The following is a 20,613-nucleotide window of genomic DNA, read 5'->3' on the forward strand; positions in this document are numbered from 1 at the left end:
TAATATGCATTCACATACATAAAGCCCACTTACAAATGCCATTAGCTTTCAAGTAGGGTAATATATCTTTTAATAATATTAGGTAACTTTAGGTTCTTGTTTTAGCTAATCAGGTATTCCTCATTTACAGAAATTTGTATTAGTTTTTCTAGTTGCTGTACTACTATTTACTAAATGTCACTTGGGTGTGCTTTATCATAATCTAACGCCCATAATGCAATAGTGAATTCTCTTAATACTGCTAGGATTTCATGGTGAAACTGACTCTTAACTTTCCAGATTGCAGGAGAAGCATGTGAAGGATGAGCAGATTGAACACTGGAAAAAAATTGTGAAAACACAGGAGGAGTTGAAAGATCTTCTTAATAAGGTCAGGTCTTGTCCAGTGATGACATTCAGAAGAGGAGGTTAGCATTGTGCACCACCAATAGTGGCAAAATGTATAGACGCTTTCACAGAAAAATACCAGAAAGTTGCCATTAATGCTGTTCTTAAATATCTTTGTTCATTTGAAGCCTGCTTGGAGGCCCTGTTGTGACTAAAGAGTCCCAAAGAACTATTGTCATTGATGCTACTTTTTTAACCTTTGAGAGCCTTTTTGTCTTCTCTGAAATAAAAAAGAAAACTGATTAGAAAGAAACTTTTTATAAAAAAAAGCATTAAGTTGTATTGCAAAAAGGTTCCTTTAAGGGAATTTATTTAAATGGAGACTTTACATATATTCATAGGATTTTCCTCCTTGCATGTAAGAGGATTTTGTCCCTGTATGTGAAGAGAAGCACAGCTGGGATTAGGCAAAAGACTGTAAAGCAGAGATCTGGGGGGAAAAAAGGGAGAGGACAGGTCAATGTGTGGTATAGTAGCTTCCTTTAGAGATGCTGATTATGAGTGAAGCTTTTGGTTGGTTTATTTTAAAATGTTTTACTTTCCTTATTGGTGTTAGTGGAAATAACTGTAAAAATACTTTGAAAGTCAGGTATTCAGAGTAAAGTATAAGTGTAGAAAGTGTTACAGGCCATCTCTGGAGTGCTACTTTAGAATGCTTAGGCTGGGATAGACAGCCATCTTTACTTCTTCACAGAGGCTTTTCAGGTGAAGAATGTCTGAGGACAGCTCTCATCCTAAATTATTTGCAAAGTATTTTGTAAGAAATCAATGTGTTGGAAGAAAGCCATGTTATTATGGGATTGGTGGTGTTTATTGCAGTTTCTTGGAGGTAGATCTGTATATAAGTAACATCTGGCAAATAGGAAGTCTCTTTGGTATTAGTGGCATGATTTGAGGTGAATCTGTTTTACGCAGTCACTTACATGAAGTCTTTCTCCTCCCTGCCTTCCTTCCTTTTGCCTTTCCCCCATTCCACCTGAAAAAGATGGTGAGTTTAAAAGAGAAGATTAAAGAACTCCATCAACAGTACAAGGAGGCGTCAGAAGTGAAACCACCTCGGGATATTACAGCTGAGTTCCTTGTGAAAAGCAAACATAGAGATCTGACTGCACTTTGCAAGGTAAATGGTGACGTATGTACAACACTTAAATCAATGGTCTCTGAAGCCTTGAGCAGCCAAATAGAAATTGCCGATATAAATGTTTCCAGGAACTCTCACTTTGAACTAACAATCTCAGAGAATATGATGGGGATAACTCTGGGTTGTAATATTGATGATAGGACAGTGTTAAGTACCTTAGATACCTGTCCTTAGCAGCTCATGTCTGCGAGCATTCACGTGATGAGGCTATGTTCACATGATGAAAGCTAAATTTTAGGTCATACTTAATTTACTCCCGAGTCCCACAGTAGTCTGGAAATAAAATCTATATTTAAAGAGGATATTGCTCCTCTAAGGTGGAAATAGTGGTTTCCAGAGTAAAGACTTCTTTTTGTCCGAAGACTATTGTTGACAGAGATCGATCTTGACAAGCAGAATTAGTTCCCTTCTAATTGCATATACATTGATGCCTTAAAAAAGAAACCTCAAAAACTATTTTTTCTGCAATCATGAAAGACATCCTGGTCAGATGGAACCAAGAATCGTTTTGCAGCTACTGGTACGTTAGAAAATACTTAGCTTTAATTGAAAGCTCAACATGTTTTGGCTACTCTGTGGATACTTACTGAGCTTTTGGAAAAGCTTCCCTTCATTCCTTTCCCTCCCTTCCCCCTGCTACCTGCTCACTTGCCAATGATATATATACTGCCAGATCTGGCATCTTACTGGACTGGAATATGTGTGTTTATTTTGTTTTCCCTCTTGGCTAGGTCCTAGTTAGGAAACTTCTTTATAAAGAAATAAACTGAAAGAAGATTTTTGTCTCTTTGCCATGTTTCCAAAGAAAAGACAGGCTTAGTGAGGAAAGAAGCATTTTGTGTTTTATAAATCTGAAAAAGAGGCTCAGTTTTTAAAAGCAGAAATGAGCCTGGCACTAGTCTGACTTCATCTGTAACCCCTGATCCGCATGTATGCGATACATATCTATTGGGTATGACAGACCTCCAATTACCTTCTAATACAATATTCTACCTTCTTGCAGGTCTTTTGACTTTCTTAGTGTTTAGCAGTGTTAGCTATGTGAAAAGGCAAAGTAAATGGTACGTTACCCTATCTGGAGAAAGTACATGCTAATTAGTCAATATCCTTACATAGACCTTGTCCTTTAAAATAATAATTATTAATAGTACCAATTAAAAATATTAATTAGTATTAGGACCAGTTAACTATCCTTTGATCACCAGATTATCCTTCAATCCTTTGTCACCAGAAAAACTTAGCTCTGGACTCTACATCCAGAAGTCTGGATGGAGTAGTCTGTTTCTACCATGTTACAGTTTAATATATGAACAGTAGGGGACAAGAATGCATAAAGCTAAGGATGTTGTATCTTGATCTTTTCTGTCACTTGGTTAGATAGATTATACAATGCAGATATTTAAACTAGGATTCATCTAATCTATTTTAAAAATGAAAAATTCCAGGTCCCTGAGTAAAGAGACATTTGTCCTGCTGCATAGGTACTTATTTTAGGCTGAATGAGGTTTGTCCTCTCTTTTCTGCTTTGTCTCCCTTGATAACAAGGGAGGTGACCAGGTTTAGCTGAGAAATCCCATTTTTATAGTCGAATCTTGAGATCATATGGCATAGCAATAGGTGGATAAAAACCCTTTTCAAGAAACTAGAAGCAAGTTCTTAAGTTTCTTCTGTTGCGCTTCATTCACGAAAACGTTTCTTTAGTTCTACAATGCACAAAACAGCCCTAGCAAAGGGCTTTTAAAAGAACTGATGATGTCTTCAAAGTAGTAAGCATTAACCTTAATGAGAAAAATAATATTACAGTAAAATGGAGCATTTTTTCTTCCCTTTCGCTATCAAAAAAGTGAAGCCAAAACCAGCTCACAGAATTTTAATGCAAACAATGTTTGTGTCTGTAGCCTTTAGCAATAATTTTTACTGTTGCATATAGTACCAAGAAATGTTTTAATGCTGGCAAAAATCTCCTGCTCCCTGCAGTGTAGTAGCTGAAATTTATTGTATGTTTGGCTATTGAATTTTCTATAAAGGTATTCAAAGATGATAATCAGATAGTTATGACAGTATGTAAATAACTGTATTAATAATCTGATCTTGTGAACTCTCCATACATAACCTGCTTCAAAGTAGTAGCTTTTCTATTTTGTCACCAAAAAACAGCTTTATGCTTTTGTCTCCATTATGGACACTCATCAAATCAAATTATTCTGCCCTCAAAGAAAATATTTGTTGCATATATAGTATTCTTCCAATGCTAAAAAAAAAAAAAACAAAACAAAACTCTGAAGGAAAGTTGAATTAGATCATATTTTTATTGTCTTTTGCATACCTGCTTCTACTTTGTAAAATCTTGTGTGTTCAGTATTAAAGAATTGTAATAACCCTTTGATAGAGAAACTAGAAATACATTTTGTGCAATGTAGAAGAGCTCTGTGTGTTATGGGAGCCCTTTAAATACCAGAATTGTAAGGGATCTTGAAGTTCTTCAGCTTTGATTGATTAGGTTCCTGAAATATTAGCGTACTCATCTTTTGGCAGAATAGCATAGGCTTCTGTATAAATGAACAGCAGAAGAACAAAACATGCTGAATTAGATACTGGAAGCTAAAGAGCATGATTTAGATTCCACTGGAACCCATGAGTCTTTCACTGATTTCGCTGGGGATTGGATCCAGTCTGAGTCTACATGATGCCACTAAGTCCTTTTGAGCGTAAACTGATTCTAATATTAGCTTTTAATCTTACCAGGAGTATGATGAATTGGCAGAAACACAAGGAAAGCTGGAAGAGAAGCTTCAAGAACTTGAAGCCAATCCACCAAGGTAAAAGTACAAACTATGAAAATGAATGCTTGGGGAAACAGATTTGTGGGTGTGTTGTTGCTGTTGTGTGTATGTGGTTTTTTTCTTAACTCAAAAATGCTATCATATGCTTTCTTCTTACTATGGTAACTCATAAGGTTAGGAAGATTCTCACACATGAAGTTTGCACTTGCTCAGTTTAAGAACTCATGTTCCTTGGTCTTAGAGATAACTCAAACACAAAAAAGTGGTTCTTTGTTAGGATGCCTTACAGCAGTAACCCTTACTGTAATTAATATCTGATCGCAGAGCACCTTTGAGATTTGAAAAGCCTGTCAAAAAGAGGCATGCTGAAAGGCAGAAATCAGGTTTATGTGCTATGGATACTTCTGCACTTTCCCTCAGGGTAGCTCTTGTTTCCTTTTCCTTTTCGTACCTCAGTTTGAGAATATACTATTCCCTTGTATACTGTTTTAGACCTAAATGATATGTTTCGTATAGGATTCCATAGCTAAGACTAAAAATATACGTTTTGTTCATTGAGAATATTTGCTAGTATTATTATTTGAAATGCTGTATCCCTGTCTCTTGCTTTTGTGACTTGTACTGGGCCTATACTGTAGTTTACACTAACATAAGCTGTTATGTCCTTGTGCAGGCCCAGTGGGTCCTAATCTACAGGATGCTCAGCCTGGTCTGCCACTAACTTCTCTGTGTCTTTGTGGTGTTACCATGCTACAGTCGAGCTGGCTGCAGAGCTGTTCTTGAGCATTTTTGTGACATAAAGGCTCTATAGGCCTTCTGAGCACTGGCTGCTTGTAAAAACAGTGTGGATATTCCTGCATATTTTGGCACACATCTGATTATAGGGATGCACAGCGCTGGTGTAACTGCTTGCTTTTTTTAGCCTGTTTCTTGATATGTGCTACTTAAGACCTTGTTTGTTACTCTTGTTTCTAATTTCACCTGGAATGTTATGTATGAACACTTCTTTGAAAATGCCCCCCTATGAGTTGTATAAGTAAAGGTTACCATATTTATTGTTGGTCTCAGCTATTAATTCAAAGTTGAAATATCCATGTTAGTTAATTTCTACAAAAAAAATATCCACTCAGTAAAGAGGAGAAGCAGTGTAAGAGATTGTGCCTGGTTTTTGGTATTCTCGTATATAGGTTTTATGGACGTATAGTATATTTCCTTTGCTCCACTTCTTTCCAGAATTACAGCTTTCATGAGGGAGGTCCGAATGTTTGAAACAGAATCCACTTGTGCTCATGTTTTCAGCATCTCTACTATGGAGGGACTGAAATAGAAGAGATTGAGAATAAATTTGCAAAAGTAATGCATTTGCAAACTAAATGTCTTTTCTATTACATTTGTTTTCTAGTGATGTTTATCTGTCATCAAGAGACAGGCAGATACTTGACTGGCATTTTGCCAACCTAGAATTTGCTAATGCTACACCCCTATCTACGCTTTCACTGAAGCACTGGGACCAGGTAGTTAATCTTCAGCAATGTATTAAAAACTTGTGCTATATTTATTTCATTCTCATGGAAGTTTGTGAATGTTACCAGGTTCTGATATCTAAATGCTATCTGCTTCTGTGGAGATATCCATCTCTTACATGATTTTTATTTGCAGATGGAATTCTAGGGATCTTTTGTTGGTGCTGAAACAATCTCTAATAATACCTTATCCTGGAAGTTTCTGTGCTGTTACTTGACTAATAACAGAAAGAGTTTAAAATATATTAGGCTCACACCTTGAAATTTTTTTGGAAAAAAAAAAAAAAAAATTGCAGCTGTGCAAAGTTGCTGATAATTCGCTGTTGAATGATGTAATTCATAATAAATGTGTGCTTTTTATGCATCTGCCTTGTAGGATGATGACTTTGAATTCACAGGCAGTCACTTGACTGTGAGGAATGGATATTCATGTGTGCCTGTAGCCTTGGCAGAAGGTTTGGACATTAAATTAAATACAGCAGTTCGACAAGTTCGCTATACAGCTTCAGGTAAATGAAACCTCCAGTTGAAAACAGCTCTGAGGGGACATGATCACAGAAAGTAGATTTCAGTGCTTCTGGAACCAGATTGGAAGATTTATCCAGTAAAACTCTCCCATCATACATTCTGGTTTGAAAAGTGAAAGGGAGTGGGGGAACCAGCTACCTTCCTTATTGAGATTAACTGTGTAGGAGGCTGTTAGAGATTTATTAATCTTTCATGTTTGTTTCTTGCTTGTTTCTGTGGCTGGTTGGACTACATCCTTCTCAGCTGGGTTCACTGATTCCTGAGTTCACTTTCATTCTCCTGTTTCTTTTTTATATTGTGATTGAAATGTTTGGAGTAAAAGGTCTTGGATTGCTCAAGACTGCAGCCAGTCCTTAATTGTAGGAAGTAAGTGAGGAACTCTCTTGCTTTTCACAAATGTTCCCAAAGCAGTTGCCTTTTTTGTTGTGGGATTTGCTCTGCAGCACAAAGACAAACAGCATCTAAAGCTTATATTCAGACTTTGCAGGCAGTCTTCATAATTAAGATTTTTAATGTGGTTTCTTTGGGCACACAGAATTATGCTTGATTCTGTGGAGGTACTTTCAGTTACGTGAACTAGTAGGTTCAAAGTTAGAAATTCTTGAGATTTTTTGGAACAGATTGAAAATGAGTGGTTATATAGTTCCTTTTGACCTAGTTATCTCAGATTCCTTAGAGGCCTCTTTCTTTTTTCTTCCTGAGTAAAAGAGCACAAGTTGAACAAGTAATCTTAAAGCTCCTTTCTCCTTTTTTCAGGTTAGTCAGTTCAGTGAATGATTATATTCTATATTAGAACTTACCTGTTATGTATTTATTTTTTCAAGGTTGATGATTTATGTTCACCATTCATGCCTGTTCCACAGATACAGCCCTGCAGCTTTTGAATTCTATATTGCTCAGAGATTTTTCTCTTTAAGGACAGTTTCCAGGCTCTGACAGAACTTTTTGCATGTTTACCCATCGCTGAGGATTCTTGCACTTAAAAATAGTCTTTCACTTTTTGAGATTTCCTTGTCAATTAGTTGCTTTCCTTGACATTAACAGGTTTCTGAAGTGCCCAAGTGGACCTTATCCTACTAGTTAGAGCGTCTTTTTCTCAAGAAGACTTCAGTCTGATCCCTTTCTTTGTAAGGAGCCTTTGGCCACTTGCTTACTGCTATATTTCTCTCTTAAAACAGCCTTTCTGGTTTGAAATACCTTTGCAAAAGGGATGAGATGATCAGAATTTGTGACTGATTTTCTTTGTGTGGATTTCCCTAAAGGTAATATAACTCTTAGATAACGACTTTAGACTGATTCTATGGTGGCTTCTGTTTTTCAACCTGTCACAAGAGTTATCCAGAGCATTGTCTTTTGCTGAAGTAACTGTCCGTACTTCAGATATGTGAACATACTCTGTCTTAAACACTTCAAAAGGACCTTTGTCTCTTCATATCTACAGATGGAAGATCAAGGGACTCCTTGGGTTCCTTACAAGGAACCTAATGTTGAATGTCTAGCTGTGTACTGAATTGCTAGAAGGAAGCCTCCATCTTCTCTTGGGGCTTGATGGGAGCGTAAACATATAACAGTGTGGAAATATGTCAGTAAATTATATCGTAAAGTAGCTTTTCACACTTCACAGAAGTGCTTATGAAAATACTCAGAAGCAATCCTGCCTCTGAAAGAGCCATCCTGTGATCCTAACTTGTGCGTTAACTCTGATCCTCGTTTTAGGGTGGTGGTTAAACTTTATATTTGGCCACAGGGCATCCAGGCAGTCGGTCAAATTAGACAGTTCTGTTGTTTATCTATGGCTGTTCTTTGTTATTGTGCCTTCACAATCTATCCTCCCACCCCTCTCCATTAGAGCCAAGTCATCTTTTATGGGCTCAGCTGTGAGGGAGGTGTGCCTTTCTCCTAAATACCTTACAAAGGAAGTGAAGGACTCAGAACGTACCCCTACAGATGTTGCTAAAGTAAAAACACTTGCTATGTGCTTGGCACATAGTACCCTCACTGAGAATGTACTTATAAAACCATGCAAATAAACTGTTAAAAATAAGTGACCCATCTCTGTACAGTGAGGTGTACTGCACAAGGAGAGCTATGTTAACACAGATGTCTCTTTAGTCTGGTAGTTTACAAGATTAGAGTGCCTCTTAAGCAAAAGCAGTATAACCTCTGAGCGCCTCAAGTAAGCTCTTGCAAATTTTCTGTTCTATTCTGTAGCTTGAGGGGAGGATCTGGAGATGATGCTGCCTGCAAGGGAGTCAAAATGTTCAAGCTCTTACATGTAGAGTCAGGGTTTTCTTTCCAAACACATCACACGTCCTTTGTGTTACTGTAGAAACACATCTTGCTTTTAAGTACTCCAAGGATGTTGGTTAGAGTGATCTGCAAAAATCTTGTATTTTGTTGATTTTTTGGACCAGATTCATTTCGTATGGCTTGTGTGGGGATATGCTTGCTAGCCAAATGGGGCCATGGGAGATTTTTAAGGAGTTGTTATTATTGGAACATAAGAGTAGAGGGGACCACTTGAAACATCAAGACCAGTGATGTGAAGTCACAAGGTGTAGTATGATAAATACTTAATTCAAGGAGGTCCACAGAGTTTCTTGTTTGCATAGCTTAGTATCCTTAGCACTATCACTAAGCATCTTCTAGATGTTCTTCTTGAAGATTGACTTTCCTTGATCAGTTGTGTGTTTTTTTTTTTTTTTCCTACTAGTAAATATTTCTGGTGAAACTCTGTAATTAGTAGACAGTCACTTAATGTAACTGTACATATCATCTTCTGCCAGAAATCCCCTTTTCCTGTTTCTTTCTACCAACTTCTTTGCCAACAGACTGTGCTGCTGATTATCTGTATTTTTACTTCAGAGGACAGGTTAAGGACGATACAATGAAGTTCTTTTGAGAAGTAATGTATTTTTGTAACTTGAGTGCAGTTTGGGATCAACATTAAAATTGATGAGTTACAATGGAAACACTATGAGGATTATGTTGCTATATAGCAGAATGTTTGGCTGTCTTCACTCTCTTTACCTGAATTATCTACGCACACATGTGTGCGTGCACTAGCTTATTTTACTTCAGATTACAGCTACTTTTTGTAATACTCTGTTTTGTGGTGTTAGGAAAATAAGACTATGAATGGGAGAAGGAATACAAAGATTATTTTGTTTGTCTAGTTCAGAGGAGTCCATAACCTAAAAATTTGTTCTTGTGGATATATTTAAAGAAAGATTAAAGAAACTACCATTAATTTTTAATCCAATGCTGTTTGACAAGGCCTCTTACCTCCTAGGCTTATTAGATGACTGTTTTTCCTCTCCTATTACCAGGCTGTGAAGTGATAGCTGTTAATACTCGATCTACTAGCCAAACTTTCATTTATAAATGTGATGCTGTGCTGTGTACTCTTCCGTTGGGAGTCCTGAAACAGCAGCCACCAGCTGTACAGTTTGTGCCACCTCTTCCTGAGTGGAAAACCTCTGCGGTGCAGCGGATGGGATTTGGCAACCTTAACAAGGTGATTTGGTCTTTGGGGAAACTACAGCAGACCAAAGGTTGCAATAAGTAGAATCTGAAATGTATATGGTGGATTAAAGGAAAGGAATGTTTCTTCCACTCCTGTTTTGCTAGATTTTGATGGTGAAAATTATCTGAAGAACTGTAAGGGACTCTCCTCTGTCCCATGTAATTTTTAAATAGTTAGATTTCAGAAGTAGGTTGACTTGTTATGTCTGCCATAGCTTAACTAGTAAATGTATAAACTGCAAGAGCATATTTATCTATGAAAGGCAGTATAGGTGTATAGCAGTATGTATGCTTCCAATTTTACTTTTTTGACCTTTTCAGTGATGAAAATTTGAGTATAATTGTCTTTGATTTTTGTTTTTCCTAACTCTTAATTCTTTTTATTTCTAGGTTGTGTTATGTTTTGATCGTGTCTTCTGGGATCCAAGTGTCAATTTGTTTGGTCATGTTGGTAGCACTACTGCGAGCAGAGGAGAACTTTTTCTGTTTTGGAACCTGTACAAAGGTAACTGTGGCGCATGTATAGTTTTGACGGTGTCCTATTTGTGTAGTTCTGGAACGAGAAAAGAGTACTTTTTAAGATGCTCGTAGTGTTGTTAACATCTGGATGTTCTAAAAAGTTGATGATGTTTAATAGGAGGACAAATGAAAGCAGAGAGCATCCGTGACTTCAGAAATGGTTGCTTAGTAAATTAGGATAGAACACGGAAGAGTACAGGTTTGCTAAAGCTGAATTCTGGGCCACATTTGTTAAATCACATTGCTTTCTAATCTACTCTTGACAATTTTAATTATTGTAGGCTACTTTATTGATTTGCATCTTGGCGAAGCTGTTCTGCAACTTACTCAATTATCTTGGTTGCTTCTATTTTCTTTCTTTTAACTGCTCTGTGTATGTGTGACCAGGAGGGCTAGGTAAGTAAACAGTTGAAAACTGAAGAATCAAATGTCATGAAATATCTGTGCTCTCATGTGCTGTATTTGAGAAGTGCAGCAAATAACGTATGTTCTGTTTGCCTGCGAGCGGAATCATTTTGGTCAGATCTCCACTTTGTCAGGAGGGTGTATTGAGTCCTCTTAGAAACGGATGATGTTTTTGCAGTATTTATGAATTAAAAACATTTTCTTAGTACATTTGTCAGTCTCTGAAATATAGTTTCTCTTTGGCTGCTTGCAGCCTTGTTTAAGCTCTTCCTTCTTTCATGCAACTTCTCATGGAATGGGACTTTGGCATCCAATTTAGTTACTTAGTTTTGAAAGCCTCAACTTTCTGGATGTTTTTCAAATTGAACTGGCAGTGAAGTCAGATCTATTTCATGGGGCTGTCTGAAATCTGGGATGAACTAATAACAGCAGATGAGCCCTTTCATTTGTGATGTCAAGTCCTTCCTGGTAAAGGTAACTTTGCTGCTGAGGATTTTTAAGTGAATTAAGCTTCATGTCTAGGGACTCACCATGATGGATTACATACTTCAGAGGTAAAGTGGAGCTGTTGACTTGTTCCGTGTTCTGTTATGCGACTGAGTTGCAGAACTCAAAGCTTGTAGGTAATCCAGCCACAATTTTTCCAAGGCTTAGTGCAGCGTGGCCTTTGTAGAGTACTGAACACTCGGAACTTTCAGACTAGAGGCTCTGTTTCTCTTGCTGAGCATTCCTACTCTAGCTTGATGAGCAGCAGCAACTACTCTTCCATGTTTATAAGATGCAATATTCCCCCTTGGTGTACACATAGGCCCTCAAGTTAGTAAGGGGAAGCAAGCTGTGGTGTCTCCAGTTTGCTGAATGAATGACTTGATTTTTTGGCTTTGTTCCTCAAAACAGAGTGGTTATAACTGTAGACCGTGGCTCTCCAAGACTGGCAGATAACGTTAGAACTTCTCTTTAGAAGATCCTTTTTAACCTAAGTAGACAGAAGCTATTGCTCTGCCCGTTTCCAAAACAGGAAACTGCTTCTGTGGCTAGTATCTGTCATGAGAGGTTGTCAAAAAATATTTTTAGTAAGTGTACTGTTTCTGTCCATTTTCATTTATCTTACTGAAAGCTAAAACAAAGATATATACAATGAGCACTACAAAATGAGTTATTTTTCTTGCAGGTGACTATTTAAAGTGCCACCTCTAGTTTTTCTTCCATTCTGTCATGTGCAGGCCAGGTTTTTCTTTTAACTGAAAAAACATTGCTGCTCCAGGCAGGTGTCTTTTTAGGATATTTATGATAATGGTTTATTTGACACATGACTGGAGCAATGTAAGTAATGAGCCTTGGGTAACCAGGCTGCTTGTGTAGCTCCCTTGTGGCTTTAAAATGCCTTTATTCACAAATATATTTAACAAGCATACTTAACAAGCATTTGCTATAAATTATAAGGACAGCTGTCTTGCATATCAGTGGCTACTAGATGCAAAACCTTCCTTCTCATGAAAACAAGCAGTGCAGATAAAAAGAAAATAGAAATACAACAAAGCCTTATGCTAAAGCACCAGTCAGGGGACTAAAATTGGAAAAATAAATTCTCTCTATTAGCCTTTCTTGTGAATGATCACTTGGCAGTTAACATGATTGCTTTGTGAAGTATTGAAGTAGACCTGACTGAATTTTTGAAGTTGCAGGCATATTTATTTTTGTAGCCATCAGTCTGACACTAATATCCTTTGGGGCAGAAATTATTTAAACTGATAAGATTAATTTGAAAAAGGAATGCAAGAGCAGAGAAAAGTGATCACAGAAAATGCTGTATTAGTTCTACAGAAGTTCTTTAAAGGACTTGTATAGCAAGAAAGCAGTTGAGAAAGGCTGAGACATAGGTGAGCTTAAGGCAGAAAAGGAGTGAAACTCAAGTGAAAAGGTGGGATGCATTTGTGCTGCTGTTGGTGACCTGTTGTAGCTCACACAGGAGGTCCCTCAGTAATTTCAGTCTAGTTCAGGTAATGATTGTTGAGAAAATGTGTAGCATCAGGGACTGCATATATGTACTGAAGCAGTTGACTTGTGCTGCTTCATCTTATTTTGGTGTACTTTCGGACCTGCCATTGTATAGTGTAGACACACTTTAGGATAGAAGGAGCCTGATACAAACATCCACTCAGCACAGGGCAAAGGAAGTCCTGTCAGAAATGCAGTGTTTTCTGGATGTCTGACATTTGAGTCTTCAGGTTTTTCACTGTTTCCTTACCCAGCTCTCCTGCTTTTTTTTTTTTCCCCCTAGGAATATGTGATGAAGTTTTGCAGTTGCACGCTAATCTCTGGCCAGAGGTAGAATGACCTCATTTATTTGTTTGTACATCCTACAATCCTATTAACTCTTTTTATCCTAGCATTACATGGGCAGCTGAATTATTTGATATCTGTCCTTTGGACTTCTAAATTATTCTCACAATTTCTGCTTTGCTGGATATCGTTCTGCTGTTTATAATTTTGGCTCTGTTGAGATTTATTTAATTTGAATGAGCCCAGGTAAGCAAGAAACGTGAATATTTTGTGCGAGTGACCTGCTCATACAGGTAAATTGACTGCTGTGCTTATGTTAATCATATCTAAATTTTATCAGAGAATTTCTATTTTCTGTCAGATTGTTTGGAAGATACTGGTATTACCTTAAAGGCAGCACAGATGACTCTTCAATCCCAGTGGAATCTTCTATTTAAAACAAGTGTTATCTTCACTAAAGAAAACCTCTTCTGCCTGTTGTCCTTCCTAATGAGAGAGAGTGTGTTAATTTTTAATGCATCAGTTGTCCTGATACTTTGTAACAGTACAATAATATATAGTCATTTATCTTCATTTTGGTAATTCCAAATGATGATGAAAGATTTAGGACTACTTTTGATTGATTTATTTGTTTGTTTTTCAGATGACTTAGCTTCAGCTCCATGCTTATTAAAGTTTGATTTTAAATATTTATCTGATTAAAATGCTAGTTTTCCATGATTCATTTTTTTCCCCTCCTCCTTAGCACCGATCTTGTTGGCTTTAGTAGCTGGAGAAGCAGCAGGGATCATGGAAAATATCAGTGATGATGTCATTGTTGGGCGGTGCCTTGCCATTCTCAAAGGCATCTTTGGCAGTAGTGCTGTGCCACAGGTTAGTACAGCTAGCTCATTTGGATAACTTTCCTCAAAGCTCTCCTCCACTGGAATTTTTATATACTAAAGTAATATTAAAAGCATGTGATAACTTTAATATATTAGTTTTTTATGATCATTTGCTGAATTAAACTGTTTACTTGTTTGATACTTCATGTGAGGAATAGGTTCCCTTCATTTTCTTTATTGTAGAATAGTTATAGATCTCTTTGAATATAGCTTTAACATCCTCAGTCTATTATCAGTCTCTTTAACACCCTCAGTCTATATCAGAGTTTTTCATATGATGGGCACATCCTCCCCGCTGACAGTAAGTGTTCTTTCTTAATGAGTGGATCTCTTATTTTGGAAGCGCTTGGTCAGTTGATTTTTACTTCCCAGACTTGAGAACACAAGAGAAGGAAATTCCAGGCTTGCCTTCCTGATAAATCAGCAGCTCCTTCTCTGAACCTGCTGAAGATGGTTTCATTTCTTAGCGAGATCTTTCTCTGACACTAATTTTGAGTCTTCTGTCTACCAGTGCTGTAGAAATTGGCCACTCTCTACTAGGATTTTCAAGTGAACACGCATGAACAAACAGTAGAATCTTGAATATAAATTCCACTGTGGATAAACATCATGTTTAAAGAACTTACTAGACTCTTAAAAATATTTCAGTGTATTAACTGATAATCACTCGTCATGAATGACTATGTATATGATCAGTCATTTAGAGGAGAACGCAGTCCTTGTTTGTGATAAGTGAGTTCTCTTAAGTGATTATTTTAGGCATATTCTCACTTTGGGTGCTTGTGTGCTGCAAGTACTTGATAGTGGAGAGATTTACTGGAGCCTGTCTCCTGGATCCCATTCATCAGTCTGGATTAAACATCTCATCTGTTGTATTTGATGAACAAGTATATGAACAGGAGCTTAATGTGCAAATGCAGTTTCTCTCAACTATTCAAAATGGGGAAGTAGAAAAGTTAAACCAAACCAACATTTCATTGGAATGTGAACCATCCTCCTTTTTTCTTTGCTTTTTCTTCTTACTATCTTGTCTTCTCTTTCTGGTTTCAATTTTCATTTCCCTAAGATAAACAGCACCGGTTTTCCCTCTGCTGTTCGTCCACACATGGGAACTTTTTCAATCTTGCTGAGCGACTGGCCTCAGCAAAGTTATGTCCTCTATAGAGTAAGAAAGATTCCAGTTTTTTACTACCTGTGTTGTAGTACATGTTTTATCCTCTAACCATCTTTCTTCCTCCTGTTCATATGGATTTCTGATTACAGTGCTGATTTTCAGGATGGGGTGGGAGGGTACATGAACACCACACTTGCTTTTTGGACTGGCTGCTGTCTGTCTCGGTACCAGGGAAGCAGTACTTCTGAATTTTGCTTCATGATTGTCTGCGTTAGCCATACCTTCAAGGCTACCTCAAGGAAGCAAAATTTCATTCTGATTTTATTCCCTGTGAAGTGTTGCAGTCTTAAGTGATTACCAGAGAGAACTAAGAAATAGATAAAATGCCTCAAAATCTTTTCTTATAGTCAAACATACATGTGATAACGTACAGTGGCATCACAGTGGTCTCCATTTAACCAGGAGGGAAATGTGAGGTTTCCTTTTTGTCAAGAAGCAGTCAGTCTGGGAAGCTGGCTTACCAGTTGTCTTACCTCTTGGATTAAAAATGTACTGAAAGTTGTGATGGGGAGTTTTCTTCAGTTAAATCATCAGATCATATTGGGAAATGTGACCTCAAATTCCCAGTGGCCCCTTAAACCATGGGACATTGTCCTAGTCCTTTGAGCCTTTTCCCTCAGCAGAGGGCATCAAATCTAGTCCTGCTAGGTCAGCCCCAGATAGATTTTTCTCAGATCTGTTGGTACTGGGACCCAGGAGACTTCCCCTGCCAGGACATGGCATGGTGCATGCTGGACTGTTCCTAGTTTCTGGAAAGTTCCCTTGCCATACAGAGCCTGTCCTGAGAAGATCTGCTCAAGTAGAGACAATTCCATGAAATACTTTTGTATTCCCATGGGGATTAAGTTCCTGTCTTGGTGTTTGAACTTTTACAGGATGTGGTTCTTGTTAAAACTCAGTTACTAATTTGGAGAGAGTCTGGGCTACTATTTTAAGGTTATGAACCATCAGTCTTCAGTATTGCATTCACAAGGTTATGAAGATGTCCCCTTTTCTCTTGACTCTGCTTGCTTGTGCCTTAGAGGGATACTGTTTTGAGTTCTGATGGTACCCCCAGTGTTGCATCTTTCAGTGGAATATCTTTCTTCATGACCGGTACATTGGCAAACCAGACAGACTGGAGAAATAAAGATGTTTGTGTAGCTGTCCATCATGCAGTCATTTTTCCCAGATGATTTTATAGATCTTAGAGGCCTATACCATAGATATATCAGGAAAGTAGTTGAAAGAAAGAAAAGGAGTGAGAAGTGGGCATTGTCCTTATATTGGTAATAGGAGAAGAAACAGAGGAAATGTACACAGTATGCCTCTACTGCTGACTACAGAGTCGAAGTTCTAGTGCAGAAACTATGTAGAATAGGTTCTGGCAATACATCTCAATGGATTAAAGCTCCTGCCACTGAAGACAAGTTATTTACCATAGTACTTGTTATTGTGGAATATAAATGTGGCGTTCCCCATTAATATTAGCTTAAGGACTTTGTATTTTTCTATTCTTCCAGTTTGCAACTTTTATTATTTTACACTAACTGTAGAGCTTGCAACCAAAGTTTCTCTCTTGTCTCAGCCCAAAGAGACTGTGGTATCCCGCTGGCGTGCTGATCCTTGGGCCCGGGGTTCATACTCCTATGTAGCAGCTGGATCTTCTGGAAATGACTATGACTTGATGGCTCAGCCAATTACTCCAGGACCAGCCATTCCAGGTGCTCCGCAGGTGAGAGAATCTCTGAATTCTTCATAGAAGTACCTCCGAAAAATATGATGCTTTTCCTAAGTCATTTATATACAGCAGCAATTTAGGAAACCCATGTCTTCTCACTAATGATTAGCACCTGTAAAAAATTCAGTTTTCCATCCAGGAATTCTGCCTCCCCAGATTTGGTCTCATTTCTATTTAGCAAAAAACAAACATTTTTATTCAGAAAATCAATTTGATAATGTTCTGAACACAATATTACAATGTTGTACTTGCATTGTATTTCACAGTGCTTATTTATGTGGTACGTTGCTGTATTTAAATGAGTCACAGTGGCTTTTTTCAAAACTTAACCCATGACAACTGAATGGATTTTTCTAAGACAAAAAGACCCCTGGAGGTGGCTAACACTACTATATTCTGTTTTTTGCAAAGAAGGCATGCTTAGAAGTTCAGTGAGTTACAGCAAAGAGGGATGGTTTACGCTAATATGTTGCAGTTATCATCGAGATCGGCATAGAAGCAGACAAATAAATAATGTATTCCAGTTCACAGTGTAGAAACTTTTCAGTTTCAAAGTTCTTCCCCCCCCCCCCCCCCCCCCCCACCCAACACAGGCCTAACTGCAGTCTTGCTTCCAGCAGGAAAATGGACTTTAAGCACAATGTAAATGTTCTAGGACTTTAGGCACAAATTTTTCATTGAGATTCTGAAGAGGAAGGTTCAGTTTTGAAATGATTATTTCAGATCCTTGAAAATGGAGCTTCACCTTGCACTGTCATTACTGTTGCCTAGTGTTTTCTGTTCTGTGCTTGGCTACTAATACTGTCTTCTAAAGATTAGAAGTGGAAATTCACTTCACCTATTTCCTCCCACCTCTCCCCTAAAATTTCTTGGAGCAAATGATGAAGGCTTCCAGAGTCTGCACCATTTTATATTACGTGTTTCTAAAACCACAGGGTGTTTGCAGAATAAGTCTCTCACTAAGAAAGTACCTGCTCCCCACTAAATCCTGAAGTTATTTAAGGCATTTACAAATACTCAGTAAAAAATACATAGACTGAAAAAGTAGAGGCAGATTTTAAGCACGGGTGCCTCTGGAGAACTAGCTGTAAATATTTTCAGTGAGGATAAAATAGGGAAGAGAGGATGAAAACCAGAGGGAGAGGAGAAGGAAGCAAAAGTTCTCTTCCAAATTGGGAGCCAACACGATATAGGCTTGAGTAGTCTCCAGCCTCCTTTGAGTGATGGAATCCTTGAAAGCAAAAATCATTCTGAAAACACCAGCAGGAGGCTGTAGGGCTCTGACTTTATTTAGATTCTTATTGTAGTGATTCAAGTCACTAATAAACATAGCTAGGGATAGAATTGCAAGCTCAGTTTTCCTCCTACTACTTAAAATGCTATCAATAGGTGACTGGGGTCTCAGTTTAAAGAGAGAAACTGCTAATTCATGTGAAATGCTGGATAAGTTTCTTTCACTTGTATTGTGCTAGAGTTCATGTGCCAGGATCGAAGAGTTCTTTCATCTTAAATAGGTAAATCTGTTTGGCTATATACCAGCAGATGGTTGTGCTGCCATTCAGCGGGACCTGGAGAGGCTGGAGAGCTGGGTGGAGAAGAACCTCCTGAAGTTCAACATAGGCAAGCGCAGGGTCCTGCCCCTGGGGAGGAGTAACCCCAGGCACCAGTACAGGCTGGGGGCCGACCAGCAGGAAAGCAGCTCTGCGGAGAAGGACCTGGGAGTCCTGGGGAGCAACAAGTTCAGCATGAGGCAGCAATGTGCCCTTGTGGCCAAGAAGGCCAAGGGTATCCTGGGGTGCATCAGGCAGAGTGTTGCCAGCAGGTGGAGGGAGGTGATCCTCGCCCTCTCCTCAGCCCTGGTGAGGCCCCACCTGGAGTACTGTGACCTATTCTGGGCTCCCCAGTACAAGAAGAAATGGAGCTCCTGGAGCAAGTTCAGGGAAGGGCTACTAAGATGAGGGAGGAGTCTCCTGCTAAAAAACTGGAGCATCTCTCCTCTGAAGAAAGGCTGCGAGAGCTGGGCCTGTCGAATCTGGAGAAGAGAAGACTCAGGGCGGATCTTATCAATGTGTATAAATACCTGAATGGAAGGTGAAAAGAAGACTCTTCTCGGTGGTGCCTGCTAACAGGACAAGAGGCAATGGGCTCAAACTGGACCACAGGAAGTTCAGTTTGAATGTTAGAGAGAGAGAGGAGGGGAAAAAAAAAAAAAAATCTATACTGACTAAGCACTAGGGCTGCCCAGAGAGGTTGTGGAGTCTCTGTCCTTGAAGATATTCAAAAGCTGTCTGGATAGGGACTTGGGCAATGGGCTTTAGGTGACCCTGCCTAAGCAGGGTTGGGGGAGGATTTGGACTAGACGATCTCCAGAGGTCCCTTCCAACCTCAACCATTCTGTGATTTTTGTGATTCTGTAGTGTTGTATATATAGCATTCAAATGCTTTTTCACTATACAGCTGGTGGGCTCCCCTCCTGCCTATCTAGTTCTGAAATTGTTTTTAAAGTAGAGTTCTATTATCTTTATATTAAAACAATGATATTGGCAAGTAATTGGAAAGTGCTTCCTCACATGTAGTCATTAGAAACATGAAATACTCCTGTGAAATGAAAGATATATAAAGATTTTCTTGATACATTGTGAAGGCTGTACTTCATAAGCAGCAACTTCATGCTATGGAGACTGCTATATGGTTAGAGGACTTCTAAAATTCTTTTAAAAATATTTTTCCTGCAGAATCTGAAGGAATCTGAACTAAATCTGTGTACAGGTCTTAACAGTGTGTTTTCTGTTCCCCTTCTCAGCCTATTCCTCGCCTTTTTTTTGCGGGAGAACATACAATTCGCAACTATCCTGCGACTGTTCATGGTGCTTTACTGAGTGGACTGAGAGAAGCAGGTCGCATTGCAGACCAGTTTCTTGGGGCCATGTATACTTTGCCTCGCCAGCCTACACCTGGGGTCCCCACACAGCAAGCTGCCAGCATATAGGAGCAGTAGAAGGTACCAGAAGAGGAGTGACGAAACCACAGCGCTGCTGTTGTGAATTTTTTCTCGGGATGAAGATATTTTTGTGGTCTGTAACAGTGTCTGCTGAAAGGACTCAGCCTTGAGTTGGTGTGTAATACTTCTGTTAGAATGGCCTTACAGAAATTTACCTGACCTTTGTCTTGGCATCCTTTTTTATTAAATCTCTTATAACTGTTTGAAACATCAATGTACACAGAAGTCTTTACTGCCAAATTGGTCAGGGACTCTTTTGGCTCTGCATACGTTTCTTGAAAGTCAAGCTTACAGCGGGAATTTTTTAGGTTTTTTTCTCTACCTATTTATATATTTACAGTTTGGTAATTGCACAAAAGGTTCCTCTAGAAGCTGGTGGCTACTCATAGTAGCTTACTGTAAAACTTATGCAAACTTGCTTGTTGTTTAAAAATTATTATTTGTCAGCCAAGTTCTGCTCAGTCTTATCTGTCATTTGAAAATTTGTTGCAACTGTCTCCCTGCCAGTAAGAGCAAATCACAGTGTCCATTGACTGCTACACCATATGCATCCTGCTTTAGAAAGAAGGTTGGTATTCCGAAGAGTGTGCTAAGCATACTGTTTTATTAAATACTTTCAACAAAGGAAGCTGTCACAACTGGATATTTGCAAGATAAAAACTAGAAATATTATTCATATTTCTTTGTATAGAAACAATGTTGCCTAGACAGTAAGCTAGCTAAAGGACCTAATCTCTTGA

At 38.5% G+C, this 20,613-nt stretch overlaps 1 protein-coding gene across 2 annotated transcripts in view; it reads left to right on the top strand.

Moving 5' to 3' along the window:
- Positions 1 to 20,613, top strand: part of KDM1A (lysine demethylase 1A) — a 52,772-nt gene extending 32,159 nt beyond the window's left edge. For both annotated transcript variants that reach the window (XM_068917630.1, XM_068917632.1), the window contains 10 exons: positions 280 to 370; positions 1,373 to 1,507; positions 4,274 to 4,347; positions 5,714 to 5,825; positions 6,211 to 6,343; positions 9,692 to 9,879; positions 10,278 to 10,392; positions 13,840 to 13,967; positions 16,720 to 16,866; positions 19,676 to 20,613. In XM_068917630.1, the coding sequence (XP_068773731.1) occupies positions 280 to 370; positions 1,373 to 1,507; positions 4,274 to 4,347; positions 5,714 to 5,825; positions 6,211 to 6,343; positions 9,692 to 9,879; positions 10,278 to 10,392; positions 13,840 to 13,967; positions 16,720 to 16,866; positions 19,676 to 19,861 (1,309 nt within the window). In that variant the 3' untranslated portion in view covers positions 19,862 to 20,613. The remainder of the gene's footprint in view (positions 1 to 279; positions 371 to 1,372; positions 1,508 to 4,273; positions 4,348 to 5,713; positions 5,826 to 6,210; positions 6,344 to 9,691; positions 9,880 to 10,277; positions 10,393 to 13,839; positions 13,968 to 16,719; positions 16,867 to 19,675) is intronic.

The sequence above is a fragment of the Struthio camelus genome, chromosome 23, assembly GCF_040807025.1.
Source record: "Struthio camelus isolate bStrCam1 chromosome 23, bStrCam1.hap1, whole genome shotgun sequence".
In the NCBI taxonomy this organism is placed as follows: Eukaryota; Metazoa; Chordata; class Aves; order Struthioniformes; family Struthionidae; genus Struthio; species Struthio camelus.